Genomic DNA, 15,605 nt, shown 5'->3' with positions numbered 1-15,605 from the left:
CTCGAGTCTGACTCGTGTCAAGTCATGTGACTCGAGTCCCCTATCTCTGCTAGTTACCCTGTTAAAAATTGTTATAAGTAATGAAACTATTATAATTAGCCTACTTAATCAAAGCAATGTAACTTATTATATTTGATTACTTTTTGATTACTTTTCTAATAAATGTTTCGAACTGGGCAATAAAGCTGAAAAATGTCCATAGATATGTTATGCCAAAAGTCATTTTTGCATGGCAAAAACATACAAAGCTACACAATGAATTTTTTCTCGTAACTGTAACTGATTACAGTTACATTTATTTTGTAATTTCATATCATAACTGGTTACATGTTACTACTTACCCCCTACTTACTGTTTACCACTTTACAATGTCGCCAGACAGCCCTTAGGACAGGGAGCTGCAGCTGTTATCTCAAAACCACCAGACTCCTTTGACCAAAACAGTAATTCGGTCAGGACCACTTTAGTCAAAGAAAACTCTATTTCCAATTTCTTTATTTTGATTGGGCCGCTTGAGATCAGCTGCTGTAGCTGGGAAGTGAGCTGAGTCCTGCCAGAACTAATGCTCTGCTCAAGTTTTACTCTGTGCAACACAAAAGTTGCTGGTCTACCGCTGCCTCGATTAAGGTTAAGTGGTAAAAATATTTTAAATGCAGCGTACACCTGAGGTGATCATAATTATTTCAGGTGGGTCTTTTAAAATACATTTTGCTGTGGCCCCATCAACAGCGGTACACTTTTTAGCTTCTGTGCCAGCAGATTGGGTTTATCAAAGACAAGAGCAAATCAACACAGTACAAAAAATAAGCACAGCGGAAACATCAGATAGGTCAGACCACCATGATTAAGTATATATCTAAATGTTACAGTTACAGCTGAACATGACAACAGAAATAAACGATTTTTACCAATTTCACATATCTTTGAAAATCAAATTAACTGTCAGTTATCTATACAGAGGTGATTATTCACATTTGTATCCACAGAACTGTCCATTGATCTTGTTTTTGTCAGCTGTAATTAATTATGCAGATTCAGCATTGCATTGATTCCAAGCCCTTATTGGCAGAAATCTTTTCATTTTAATCCAAACTACAATATTTTCCCTTAGCCTAACCAAGAAAAGGCTTTCTGACAAAAACCCCTGCAGGCAAACTTCTCCCAACAGCAGTCAGAAATTCAGGTGTGTTATATTACTAGAGGCTAATGTAGTCTCGAGCCTCTAGCCTTCAGCAGAGTTGAGCAGCAGGATAGAGGTCTGGTAAGATTACTTTCTTTCTAACCCCACACAGGTTTTTGTTTGTTTGTTTGTTTGTTTGTTTTCATTTTTAAACATGTACTTTTCAACCTTGAGACATCATACAGCTGCTTCTGGAGACACTACAGGGATTCATGCAGCTTTTTTCCACATATGCATCAGTACTCCACGACACCTGTAAGTAGACTCTGACGTGTAAATCATTAGAGTTCCCCTTTAACAGCAGCCCAGTCCAGATTACTCCTGTCTGTTAACTGAGACAGATACAGTCTGACTATCATCTGCAAGGTCCATATTATCATTAGCTTTTTGTATTATGTATTTTTATCAGTCTATATGCTGGTCAATAACTAACAATATTTTTTCAGTACAGGAATGCAAAAGATTAGCCTGCTTATTTGACTGAAAACCATTTTTGTTTCACTTCTAAATCCAGTTCCTGTCAGCAGTTTCGTATTTCTTTTAAGAGGGTTTATTTTGGCCAAACCAATCAGTAACAAGCGACTTCCCGCCAGCGTTTTTTTCAGTTGACAGGAAAGCTGTGGAAATGTTTGTTTGGAGCAGTTACATTTTGCCGCTGATCAAAGAAATAAAAAGATTTGTGGGTTGTTTTCTCTGCAAGTCAGCTTACAACAACCTGTAAAACAGCACTGAGCTCATCCATGCTCGTCGCCATTTTTCTGGCTCTGGCACAAAAGGCTGACCTTCCCATTTGTAATCCCACCAACAAAACTCTGATGGTTCAGTTGTTTTCTCAGCTCGGGGGAGAAATTCTTCAACACAGCACCAGAACTATTTGAAATGCTGAAAAAGTCAGAAATGTGGGCAGAAATTCAGAGGTCTGCAATCCATGCTTGACTTTAGATATGTCTGAGATCATTTGGAAACAGCCACCATTTCACAGTTGTTTAGCAGAGGGCACTGACAAGTTTATGTTTCAGCTGTAAAATGTCCAATGCCACATAATCACCATGACAGAGATATAGCCTAATATGTAACATTTCCATACTGAAATCTCTAAAACGATGGACCAATGTTATATATTTCATTGAGTTGTGTACTAACATTATCCCAAATGTCTCCTACAATGTTCAAACCTCTAGGAATCTGTAATTGTGTTTAAAAAAGGTGCCTTTTTATTTGGTCGCCTGTCAATGGCATCACATCCTCTTAAGCCCTTCTAGTTGCTCTAACTTTAGAAGAAACACAGGAAACACTAGATGATATGTCACTGTGCATCATACGATTTCACAGAACTTTACTCAACAACAGTAATACCACATATTTTCTGCCAAAAAGCACTTTTTTCATTAACTGTATGCAATTTATATATTTTTTTTAACTATATAAAATGGCTAAAAAAAAATTTCATTGTAGCGCTGCTCACAGCACAGTGATTTGAAGCTACGAGACAAGCTAAATGAGAAACTAACTTTACAACACATTCTTACTCCCCTCCAACCTTGACACATATCAACGTCTGGTTGATATATGACATGCAAAGTATCCTGGGTGTGTTGGTTGTTGACGTTCTGGGACGCCTTGTCAACTTCAGCCTGGTACAGAAGTACTGGGTCTTCCATCTGTACAGGCAGCAACAGAAAGTTTCTAGATCTGGCGGGGAGTCAGAGCAGTCTGGGATCAGCCCCTGCTCTGCGTAAGCTACCACCACAAATACAGTCTAATTCTTTGAAAGAGTGTTTAGCACACTCTTAAAGTTATTATTAGTATGACTATTTTGGCCACAGATAACAGCGCTGGGCAACCCCATGATTGAATTAGCCAAGTATGTACGACTAGTCAACTAACCTCATGCCAATGGTAACTTAGCAATAACATTGCGGCTATTTCATGATGATGTATGACATGATTTCTGCCTGAGTCATGTCAGATAGATTTTCATCAGCAATGGTGGTTGTTTATTAAAGAAGACAACAATATCCATGATCCCACACTACTTCAAGGCTTCAACAAGTCCATCTCTTGTTTTGATTGTGAGAGCGTAAGGCAGAAATTAAAATTTGTGCATTTCAAAACATGTTTATGTGATACTTTTATACTACCAAACAAATACTGGCTGAAATATCAACATCAGACTCAGATGTATCACATAACTGCTACTGTATAAAAAGCATTTTACCTGTCTGACTGCTGTTCATTCTACCGGTGTGAAAACTGATTCAGAAATCTGTAAAATCTGCAATAAACCCTGACTGTATCACGCTGCTTGTAACTGATCCACCAGCCCACACCTAAGGTGACTCTCAGAGCAAAGGGCAGAAGGGTTTAGTAAAGGAAACCCAGTCACGTTAACCATGGTCTTGGTTATGGTGTTGTTACACAACAGTATAACAGATCATTGATAAATAAAGAAGAAGCTGCCCCCCGGCAACCACATTGTTAGCCTACAGTTTTGGAAATATTACAGAAAGATTACACAAGATTTCACAGGGAAGCAGCCTGAAAACAGAGGATCAGGTTACATAACCAGAAAGCTGTGATTGTCTAGTTTCATGAGAAAGTTGGTCATTTTTTGAACAGTGATGATTATCTCTGAGATAATTATAAGCCTATTGGAGGTGTCATTACACATTCTACACATATTCTTTTTTTGAGACATTTTCATATATTTCTATTACTTTTTATTCATTTGTTTTGCACATTCACACAATACAATAAAGTATGTATTTAGTTAGCTTTATTTAACATATTGTTATTAATTTTATAGTTTCATTTGCTCATTGATTATTATGCAGCTACAGACGTCTTTGCCTTCTTTATACTTGTAAAGTTGAAAAGGAACATGGACCTACCGTTATATGTCACTCTGGGTTTGGTTAAGCACAAGACCAGGTGAAGATCCATCTCATCTGAGGACACAAACTTGGAGCACACAGGGCACTTGAAGCCTGGAAGAATGAAAGGGAGCACACAAACAATGAATAAGAGGATAATACACTCAGTGGGTAGGTGGAAGGTAGAAAATGAGGGAAATGTCCTATTTCCTATCAGAGTTAAACTGAATCTCAAGCAATAAAGCGGCACACAGGGTTCTCAAGTTCTTTTCTTTTCCCTGCAGCACCATTTACTGTGGTGTTTTTGGACTGCATTTCCACTGATCGTTTGTCAGTTTGTCCAGTACTGCGAGGGTGGCACTCCCAGTTCTTCTTGTATTTATTGCAAACAAAGAAGACACATCATTATCTGTGGATTTAACCCAAGACAGCCCTGCCAGAAACAACCTTTAAAAGCAGCTAACATCATTGTAATGAATTATTGAGTTATATCAAACAGTGATAACAAGAAAACAGACATTAATTTAGCTTAGAATGAGCCTGATTATTATCTCCATATTATATTCATTGAGCCTTTAATGATATCATGCCCTATTTTCGATACTGTTTGGTTTTACATTTTTCCATGTAATGGACTCAGAGTATGCGGAGTCTGCTATTCCCACACAGGATTCAAATCCCGTCAGTTGTGTTTAAATTCATCTGTTTGATGAATGCTCTGTCAGTCTGTCCCATATTACATTGTGATAACATCATGCATAGGCTTTTTTTTTTTTTTAATACGAATCATATAAAAACATCACAGTGATGTGTTAAGGATTCCAACTTAGTGAGAGTTTTCACCAGTTTGACAATCACCTTGAATTCTTGATGTATTTGTAAAAAGGTACCTTAAAAAGTAAGCAAGTACATCCTTTTTTATACCTCTGCGCCGGCGATGACCATGGCTGGATGCCACACCTTGAGAGAATACCGACAAATTTAGCACAGACGTACACTCGGACTCAATAAAGAACTGATTAGCTTTTGGTGGTCAAAATCTAAGGTCACTGTGACCTTGTCTGTCTCATTCTTGTGAACACAATATCATTCGAACACCTTGAGAATTTTTTTTCAAATTTGGCACGAACATCCACTTGGACTCAATAATGAACTGATCAGAATTTGGTAGTTAAAGGTCAAAGGTCAAGGCCATTGTGACCTTGTATCTGTCTAATTCTCGTGAACGCAATATGTCAAGATGGCTTTGAGAGAATTTCCTCAAATTTAATTCCAGAAGTCACGACCTGGTTACTAAAGATAATACACAGACCTTGTTGTGAGCAGTTTCACGGAGTAACCTTTTTGCTTTCTACTGAATTACACCTGCCAACCGTATCACTGCACAGAAGGAAGCATGCATCTACTCATGGATGAGAGGCTAGTGCTCATGACAGCGCGAGATGTAAACATTAAGGGCGTCTTCCTCGGCTGACCAGTAACTTTAGCTAGCTCGGTGGTGCTAGGTAAGCTGGCAGTAGATGCATGTTTCCTTCTGTGCAGTGATGCACATAAAAGTTTGCAGACATTTTTATGGCCTATATCTCCAACACTTGGCAACTCGCCAGTTTCGTTCACGGCGGGGGTGGGGGTGGGGGGTGGACTCTGGGGTTTTTTCGGACCTAAGTGTATTGCGGAGTTTTGCACAGCAGCGACTGGATCTTTGCTCTCAAACCACAAAATAATGTGATAGCACAACAGTCTCCTTCAGTACATTATTCTGTGCTTTCTTTTGATTTTCACATTGGCTAGTCATCCTGTTTAATTTGTCTTCTGATTAAATCGGAACCGTTGAAACAAGTTGTAGGAAGCCTCTGCAAGTAATTGGTGGCTGGCAGACACGTGCACTATAGAGCCGATGCGCCTCTGGTTCTGCCGGCCTGTGTAGAGCCGATGCGCTGCTGGTTCTGCCGGCCTGAATAGAATATAATGTCTATAGCCTTACTGTTGTGTACAGCCTTATAGACTGAGCTGAGTAGTGATGCGCGGGTCGACCCGTAACCCGCGGGACCCGCAAATGGACCTGCGGGTCGGGCAGCAGTGATCGTCTGTTAAATCGGTCTGTAAATGATATTTTGACATTATTGGCTATTACTGTCATGGCATCCGAAGGTACTGATGCGTTGAGCAGGTGACAGTCCGCGGTCGTTTTCAAAACACACTTGTGTCACGCACTCCAAAAGAAACTTGTTGAAACTTTAAACAATAATTTATTGTACAAAACGGGGGAAACAAACGTTGACAAAAACGGTTCCATAATTCATATTAAATTCAAAAGATAACGAAAAAACAGCTACAAGTTAGAGGGAATAGTGATAAAGTGGTAAAACTTGGCATTGATCCACAGCCTCAGACAGATGCGCTCAAGCGTGCTGTGCGCACAAGCTCAGTTGGTAGGCTTTACTATATTTTCACATTTTTAACAATGCAATTTAAAAGTTTTGATTTTTATTGATAACCTACATTTACCAACAACAAAAAGACTACATTTAGCACCAAAAAAAATGTAAGAAAAAAAAAAAAAGTAAATAAAAAACAAACAAATATTGAATACCAATTTTTCATAACGAATACCTACCCATAGAAACGAATATTCGAATACCCGAATATTTGGGTACAGCCCTCATAAACAGCACTAAAGGTAAAAGGAAAAGTATGTATTTTTGATTCTGGGGTGAACTGTACCTTTAAAGAAGCATTTCATATGAATTACCAGAGGGAGCCTGTGCATAGGAATACCACCAGCGTTCACAGCTAAACAGATGTTGCTTTCTGGCTATAGGGTCTTTCACTATTACATCAATCAGTGACAGTTTGTATAAGCAGACAAATTTGAACGAAAGGTCGCTGTTGATGATCCAAACATTATCTACCCTAAATGCTTCCAGCCACAGTGCTGGTTGTAATTATCCCTTTGTTTCGATTTCCATCACAACAATGCTGTCACAATCTAAGACACGACAGCTAATCCTGCAGTTTCCACTGACATCACCGCACCTTCATAGCAACCCTCATCCATCACCCATTAGCTGTTAGCATGCAGCTCTGCAGCAGGGGGCAGAATGTCACGCATCACTGACAGGTGACGTGTGTACTGTATGATGTGTGTGGAGCTTTCTACAATGGTAAAATCTGTCCACATGCTGCGATTCTGATGGGATAAATAGATTAGCGCAGCCAGAAGCAGGCGATCCACTGCTTGTCTGACCTATTTAAGTGAATCACAACACACACAGGATGCCATCTCTCATGATCTCCTGGCCATCTGCTGACAATTAGGTGTGTAGTCTAGGTGTATTTATTTGAAAGAGGAATGGTGATGAATTCCAGCTCTGCACGACTCCACGAGTCATTCCGAAAAATGCTAAAAGCCAAAGCTGAGCACACCCTGTGAAGCCATGATGACTCATCCAGTAAACTGTATGGGATGTTCACTCCAGTAAATTAAATTGATGTGTGTGTCCTACTGCATGTCTATCTGAGGTCATACCTGCTCTTGGTTGCATTAAAACTCTGGCCTCTTTCAGTATTTATCTCCTAGAATCACTCACACAGTTTGGAATGTGTAAACATAAATGAAAAAAAAAGTATTATTTATAACCGTGGAGCAATGTATATTTTTCAGTTTCCACTTATTTTTATGGCCCAAAAGCAAACTCTGCGGCTGTGGTGGGATTCATATCCACAGTATTAATAAAAAAATAGTGAATTGAGACAACAGGGTAGCATGATCTGAGATATCTGCTGCCTTGAGGCTTAAATGTTTAAAATTGTATATTTACAAAAGGAAGGAAAGGTGGGAATGTTGATCTTGATGAGGCAAGAGAAAATCCTTTAAAAGTTCTTTTCTCTTCATGCAAACAAACAAAACACACCTAATCTGATGAAGATCATCATCATCATCATCATTCTGCTCTGATGAAAGCATGGGGACAAAGAGACCCTTTCACTTGCTTAGAGTGAAGAGCACATCCTCTCTTACCATTTTGGGTTTCGGTAAGAAGAGGAAGAACAAAGAGGAAGAGCCAAAAGTACGACACTGTTCTCATAAGAAAAGCTCAGACGGCCAGTTTAGAAGGTTTTTGTGGTTTCATTTCAAATACTTCTTCATTTGGCAGAAAACAAGGTTAATTTCCTTTAGTTTCTGTAAACATGGGATTTTAGAGTCGACAAAATTTTGTTTAACAGCATTGATATGCAGCACATCTCATGTCCCACTGCTGTCCCATGTTACACATGCAGTTTCCTTATAGTGGTGGAGAGGCTTGCGGCTTGTCATAGGCCTTACCTGCTCGGCTGGTGGAAGCTTGTTCTGGTCTCAGATAAAAGAGAGAACAATGGCCCCCACAATGGCGAATGGCTTAGCATGGTCCCTGTGCTAGATTGCGCAGCATCTGCTCTGTGGCTACATCTACAACATATTTGTTGTTGATTTCTTCTACTTGCTTCCACAATCTTGTCTTTAAATATTTCACTCTACGGTATCATTAAGGCTGAATCCTTACCATAGCGGTACAAGTTCGCCCTGGGTCCTTTTCTACATGTTATCCCCTCTCTCTCCCCTACCTTTCCTGCCTCTCTGCCTCACTATCAAAAGAAAGCAGAAATGCCCCCCTCCCCATAAAATCTTTGATGCAGGGTGACCACTGATCCACCTGGCTCAATCTTGGAAAGGGTGCGTATAGCATCATTGTCTGATGGAAAAGATTTGCACAAACTTTGATCTAGATTTAAGTCTAGGGAAATCTTTTGTATCAGCATTGTCTGAAAAGAAAAAAATACATACATACATTCTGTTTGCTGGTGTGTTTTTGAAGAAGCTGGATGAGGAAGTGATTGGTTTAGATGTATCAGACCAATCGGCAACAAGAGGATGCATGCAGTTGGGGTTGCTGCAGCTGTGGTTTGTCGCATTTGGAGAGACTTGTAATTGTAGAGGTTTGCTGATGTGTGTACAATATTGAGATGAAGAGCTGAGCAAGAACCATGCAATGGGTCTTGGGGCATTGGGCATGGTACTAACAATACCACCAGGTAAAAACTTAAGTTAGAGGGACTAACTAGAATTACCACCTTGTGGGTGTATGCCTTCGCCAACCAGTCACTTTGCAGTTTACATTCATGTCTGTCCAGATTCATATGTAACCATGGCAGCTGACAGTACTTCAAATATGGATGTTGCTGTGGATCCTTCACACAGAGCTTCAACCAGGCAGCACAGAAGACCTACAAAATCACCACAGTTTCAAGGTGGACACCAAAGATTACACCACCAATTCAGTACCTGACCAAATTGAAAGAAATTCCTTCAAGGCATTCCAGATATATAATATTCAAGAGAAAGAGACGGGCACAGAAGTCTAATCAATTCATCCCTGAGTCCAGATGGACATTTGTGCCAAATTTGAGGTTATTTCCTCAAGGCGTTCTTGAGATATCACGTTCATGAAAATGGGATGGATGAAAGGACAACCCAAAAACATAATGCCTCCAGCAACCGCTGAGGCATAAAAAGAGCTGCCTGGCAAGTAGTATGCCTTCAGCTGATTCTCATCACTCAGAGAACTCTCAAAGAAATGTATCCAAACCCTGATAAAAAGCCTGCTGGAAGCCAGGGATGCAAATGAGAATCTACTAGGGCCAAAAACTATGCTTGAGTCAGAATCAGTTTTATGAGAGACACCTGAGGCAAAACAAGTTCTCAGCACAATAACCAAATATCACCTTGATATCCTGGGAATAAGTGACTGTCTGTGGACTGGCTCTGGACGTCAAGAAATTAGTAATGGAGCTGCTTTCCTTGGGCTCCTTTAGAGAAAAGAAAATCGAGGGGAACAGAAATGACCTGGCATACAACTGTGCCCAACTAAAGTTGGCTTGAGGCTCAACATCTTGCCAGGGATGGGGATCAATGGAAGGAGCTTACAATGGCCTTATTTGACACAGGGGACGAAGAGAATTAAGTAAGTTACCTCAACATTAGGCCAAATAAATAGTAAGTATAGTGTTCCCTTGAAAGAAAGGCACTGCGGCAGTTTGTAACAAGTTTCGTACCTTGTATCAAACCTCATTGTAAACATACAGTGTGTAGAGATTAATGCATTGTCTGCTAGTCTGTTGTGTAATAATGTATGCTGCCCCATTCATAATGATTGGTTGTACAAATAATGTAGTCACACTTTCATTGATTTGGTTAAGTAAAAATATTTGGGAGGATGTGTCTGGTTTCCAAAAGACTTAAACTGATGGAACTCCAACAAATCTAACATGGAATACATGGAAGGTCCCAGAGGTGAATCTGTAGTTGCACTCTGTTCCACAGTGTACATAAAGAATACTCCCGTGAAGAAAGCTGCAGACTGCACCAAACAATGTCCCTGGGATAGTCGGTGTAGGTAGGAAATACCTACCCATTGCAGAAGGCGGAGGTAGTCTCTACACATCATTCAAAAAAGGAAACTGGAAGACCGACAGGACCGATACATGATGCTAGCTAGCCAGTAAGCACTTAAACAGCACAACCCGATGTTGAAGAAACAAATGATATTTACTGTGTGCTTGTAGACAATAACACAAACAGTTACAAACCGTTTCTGTTTAAAGAGCTCAGTGGCCGAAACAAATAATGTTACCTAATACAACAAGTTTGTTCCCTCTGATGCTCTCTTGACTTCAGCCGTTTGTTTGCATTCCTCATTTCTGTTTTTCTTCTTGTGCCCAGCGCTTTACTGCCAGTTAGGGCTATTTCTCTCACCAACAGGCTATGCTGTCGATTCACCAATCATCCAAATAGCCACTGACAAGGGCCTATAAGCCCCAGCAGTGCACACACACCGCAAAAACTAGGGCTACAGACGCTCACTGACGGGCTGACATTGAATGACTGGCGACAATCTTCCTGGTGTGTCAGGCCCTTAGAGGTCACACAGAAAACTAAAAGCAGGGTGAATTTTAAAAATCAGGCACTTTTCCTGTTATATATTTGTACATGGTAGCACCGACTGCTGATGATTCTTTCTTTTACTGGCAAAGTTACAAAATATGATACTGTCAAGCCGTCATCTCCTGGATAATAACAGTCATAGTCTCTCTTCTCACATCCCACACCCAAGTATGACAGTTGCTGGCAATGAACAGTCAATTCCATCTTTGGAAAGAACACTCACTTAAGGTCCAAATGAATTAGATCCTGGATAATGGTGAAAGAGACGTGGTTTTGCCATATGACAGCTGGGAGTAGTTCAACTGCTACTGCTGCAAAAAATGTCCTTTGAGAGTAACAATCAATGTTGATGAATAAAATAAATGAGGTCACCAGCCACTGGCGGGTTGCTGAAATAGCCTAACTCACCACAGACTCTCATCACTACAACACATAAGTTGATTGATTATTTTTTGTTTTGCATCAACTCTGAAAACTGGTGGCGTACTGCAACATGAGTGACAGTAACTGTATTACAATTCTCTGATTGACTCTCACTGTCCACTGTTGCTACAGTTACACTCACCTTATTGCCTTATCCCTTAGGAGGTAAAGCAAATTTCAAGCTAACTGCAAAGAGAGTCTGCAATAATGTGGCAGCACATTACCAGAGTAGGTCAATCTACAAGGTAAAATAAAGAGCATGGTGAAAGTATGGTTGAAAGAAAACTTACTGAGAAGTTTCACAGTTAAGGGGATGAGAAAAAAATTGTATTTTCTATTACAGCCAATACAATGAGCTGCAGTAATTTTAATGACATCGCATCTCATGCAGTGTTACGGCCAGTTGGAAAAACATTTTAGCCAGAATAGACCACAAAGTTGCAACTTTAGACTTTAGACAGTCAGCAGGAATAATGTTAACATTGTATCTAGTCCCTTAGGATGCTAATATAGGCACATAAAATAGCTGAGGCTGATGGGAAAGTATTTGACCAACAAAAATGTAGTGCTCATGACAGCACTTGATGAAAGGTCATGGGATTAGAGTTTTTAAAATGCATCCTGAGGGGGACATCAATGTCTGTTTCAAATGTAACACTAATCCATTAATATTTGTTAAGCTATTTCATAAAAACCCAAACTGTCAACATCATGGTGGCGCTAAAGGAAATGTCAAAGGATCACCAAAGTCACTAGGAATAATCCCCTAGGGATCTTGAATAGCAAATGTCATGTCAATTTATCCATCAGTTGTTATATCAGCCTGGACCAAAGTCTTAGACAGACTAACAGACAGATATCCCTTGAGCCATCCCACGAGCATGGCTTAAAATCCATACAAGATGGTCTACCTGTCATAGATTCAGCCTACTGTTGATAGCTGGTGTAATTGTTCCGTCCAAGCCAAGCGGAAATCCCAGGGGTCGACCAAGGACACGCTGAGGAGACTACTGTACATCACACAGCTGGTCTGGGAGTGCCTGGGAATCCCTAGCTTGTGGATAGAAGGGCTGAACTAGCTTAACTGTTCACCCCAACTGCCTCCAAAATCCCCACTAAGTTGAAAAAAAATCTCTTTGACACAATGTCAACAACAATAACAGGGCTCAACAGTAACTTATAGAAGTGGTTGCTGGGCTGGCAACAAAGCATCAGCTTTTGGTTGCCGAATCAAAAATATGGTTGCCATTTTTAGTCACCTTATATTTTGGGTCATTACGATACTATGCAGTTATATATCAGCTTAACAATGAAAATGTGTCTGACTGATTGAGAATGTTTAAAAGCTTTATTATGGTAGGCAATAAAGTTTACACAAGACTTTTTATGGTAGGCCAATAAGGTTGTTAATAATGCAGAAATCCCCCTTTACAGAACAAGTAACAGATGTATATGTATATTAAATAGACATATAATTGGCTACATTTGAACAGTAATAAAATACAAAAAAAACACAAATGCTATGATCCTCTTTGCATTCAAGCAAGCCAGCAGCTACTTGGCCACAGCTTAAAAACTTCACACAATGTTAACCAGAACTCTTTACAGTTTTGACTCTATAAGCACCACATCACTGCCCCCCATTCAATCTGCTGTTTGGAGAGCATCCCAGGGTGCCATGTTCATTATCTAGTGTGCTTAACTCAGCTCTGCTCCACCTGAATCAGCACATACTGGACACCATGCTATAAATGGGATTTATGAAACATCATTTTATCGATCAGTTCGCTGATCATCGACAAGCCTGGCTACACCCCACCACGCAACACAGGCACTTATAATCACTTTATTTCCTGCTTTACTTTTTCCAAAGGCAGGCAAATTCTCAAGTTGAAAACTGCCTGGGATGAAAGGAGTTAGGAAGGTCTTTCAGAGGGCAGACATCAATCAGGACCGGCCGAATCACCTCCTCTCTTTCTCCTCCTGCAGTGCTCCTCTCTGCCATGTGTGCTGACAGTTTGGAAATGAGGGCAGCATTCAGATTCTTCACTAAAGAGGGAGCTAAGGTTCTTGTCCAGGAAAAACAGAGTCACTCACAAAGACGGACAAAATATTATTAACACCATGAATAATTTTCGGCAGTTCCGATAAATTATTCTTTTGGTTTTCTGCCCAATTTTGATGCACATTTTATTCTCTGATCCACCAGTTCAAACCAAATGTGTGGTTTTCCCATGAAGGAAGCCTTTGCACTGTATAGGGTTGGATTCTGAAAGTGAACAAGACGTTCAGGTAGCAGGTTTCTCCCTTTTGTCAAAGCTGACTTGGTTTGGTTAGGTTGAACACCAGCTGCGGGTGGTATCAGCTGTAGGTAGGTAACATGTGAAGCTCTATTGTCAGAGCAGAGTAGGGATGTCACAAAAACTAACACTTACTAAGCTGATCCTAAAATTCTTAAAATGTGAAAATACTCGTTCTTCTCATGTACTCTAGGTACCAGGGATGCAATTCTTCCGGACCTGACAGGGCAGCATACACACCTACAACTGTTCTAGTCTGCCGTTAAATGTCAATAGGAGAAGAAGAAGAACCTGCACAGAAGAACAACAACATGTGACAGATGGTTGCAGCTGCAGAAACAAAAGTGATTTTTTTCTGGGGCTAGCATATTTTGGTAAATCTTTGTAATGGGCGTGCCGCATGTTTACACCACAGAATGTTAAAATAACGGACATAGCTTCCATGATGTCACCCATTGGTTTGTGGCATCCTGTTTGAAAGCCTCAGGGTCAGCATTTTGGCTGCTGCCATCTTGTTTTTTTGGCACTGTGGAGGAGCGAGGGGTGGATCTGACTGAGAAGCCGAGGACATTATCGGCAGACAGCCTGCCAATCAAAGAGGCTACCATTAATTATGTGCAAGTTTAAGCCTCAGTAAAATGTAATGTTGAGTCATATAAAAATGGAGGCAGTCTCAAGTGGCCATTCAGTGAACTGGAGATTTTAGCACTTCTGTGTTGGCTTCATTTTTCAGCCCTGGAGGTTGCTGCTTGGTTTACACTATGCTGCAAACACCAGCACAAGACATGGAAGTCATATGCCCCAGCAATAATCAGCTGACATGATTGTTTTTTAATCGGTGATACACCAATCACAGCCCATTCCCACACAAGGTGCAACATTTAAATTAGCTTCCTCCTCAATGATACCTGTTACACCAAAATGCTGCAACACACTGCTGCTGGCAAAACTTTACATCTACCATCTCAACCACCACCTTTCTTACTCGGAGTCCTAACATGGCTCGAAGGTCAAAACAGTATTTTTATTGTCTTGCTTGGGCCAACTCTTGTATACACTGGGGGTTATCTGCATTGTGGTCCCTGTTTTGGCATAGCATGCTACTTGTCTAAACCAGAGAGCACCTCAAGAGCGGAGCCCTCAGCGCCAAACATAACTGTATTTCCATTTGTCGGAATAAATGGTTAAAGCTATGACGAGAGTGTTCCTGACTGAAATAAAGATGAAAATAATCTCACAGAATGCCACATTTGTTTCTGGCAGAATGTCTTCACCTGCGACTTTGGTGATTTTATCAACAAGAGCAAACTTAGTACTTAGAGCAAATGGGCAGCAGTAATGCAATAATGCGCACAATATTAACAAGCCATTTTAATAACCAGTAGATGTAATCATAACTCTAGTTACTTAGAAATATCTGAGGCTGAGTCGAAATAGATTTGATAACGGATTCCCAATGATTTGCAGTCAATCAGTGGATTCCATACTGGATTCAGATTTGATAAGATGCTGTTGATCCCCATCCTTTGGTCTGTGTCAGAGAACTAGACAGAAATCTGGGAGGCAGCAGAGCTGAGTCGATGCAGGAGACAACTGAGGGTCATCCTATTGATAGCTGAGCTGAGAAAAAGTTTCCCTTTTGATGCATGTATAATTCATATTATCCTCACCTGCACTCCAAGGGACTTGCAGAGGGTAAAAGAGGGAAGTGGAATGATAAAAGAATAGGAGGGAGGGGGAGCTGGGGCCAGGCCAGCAACAAGAGGAGTATAAATAAATGTGCTCTCAGTTTCTAGGAAAATGGGTTAATGATGATAGGCCTGCCTCCTGTCAAGCTAATGCAACAC

At 40.4% G+C, this 15,605-nt stretch overlaps 1 protein-coding gene across 7 annotated transcripts in view; it reads right to left on the bottom strand.

Annotated features, from left to right (window-relative positions):
* znrf2b (zinc and ring finger 2b) overlaps positions 1 to 15,605 on the bottom strand; it is a 60,376-nt gene that overhangs the window by 19,954 nt on the left and 24,817 nt on the right. For all 7 annotated transcript variants that reach the window (XR_007570168.1, XR_007570170.1, XR_007570166.1 and 4 more), the window contains exon 2: positions 4,072 to 4,167. Coding sequence is in view for 1 of the 7 variants with exons in the window: in XM_050047738.1 (XP_049903695.1) it covers positions 4,072 to 4,167 (96 nt within the window). In the remaining 6 variants the exon portion in view is untranslated. The remainder of the gene's footprint in view (positions 1 to 4,071; positions 4,168 to 15,605) is intronic.

Source organism: Epinephelus moara, chromosome 6, assembly GCF_006386435.1.
Source record: "Epinephelus moara isolate mb chromosome 6, YSFRI_EMoa_1.0, whole genome shotgun sequence".
Taxonomy (NCBI): Eukaryota; Metazoa; Chordata; class Actinopteri; order Perciformes; family Serranidae; genus Epinephelus; species Epinephelus moara.
This window is presented reverse-complemented; position numbering and strand designations above follow the sequence as displayed.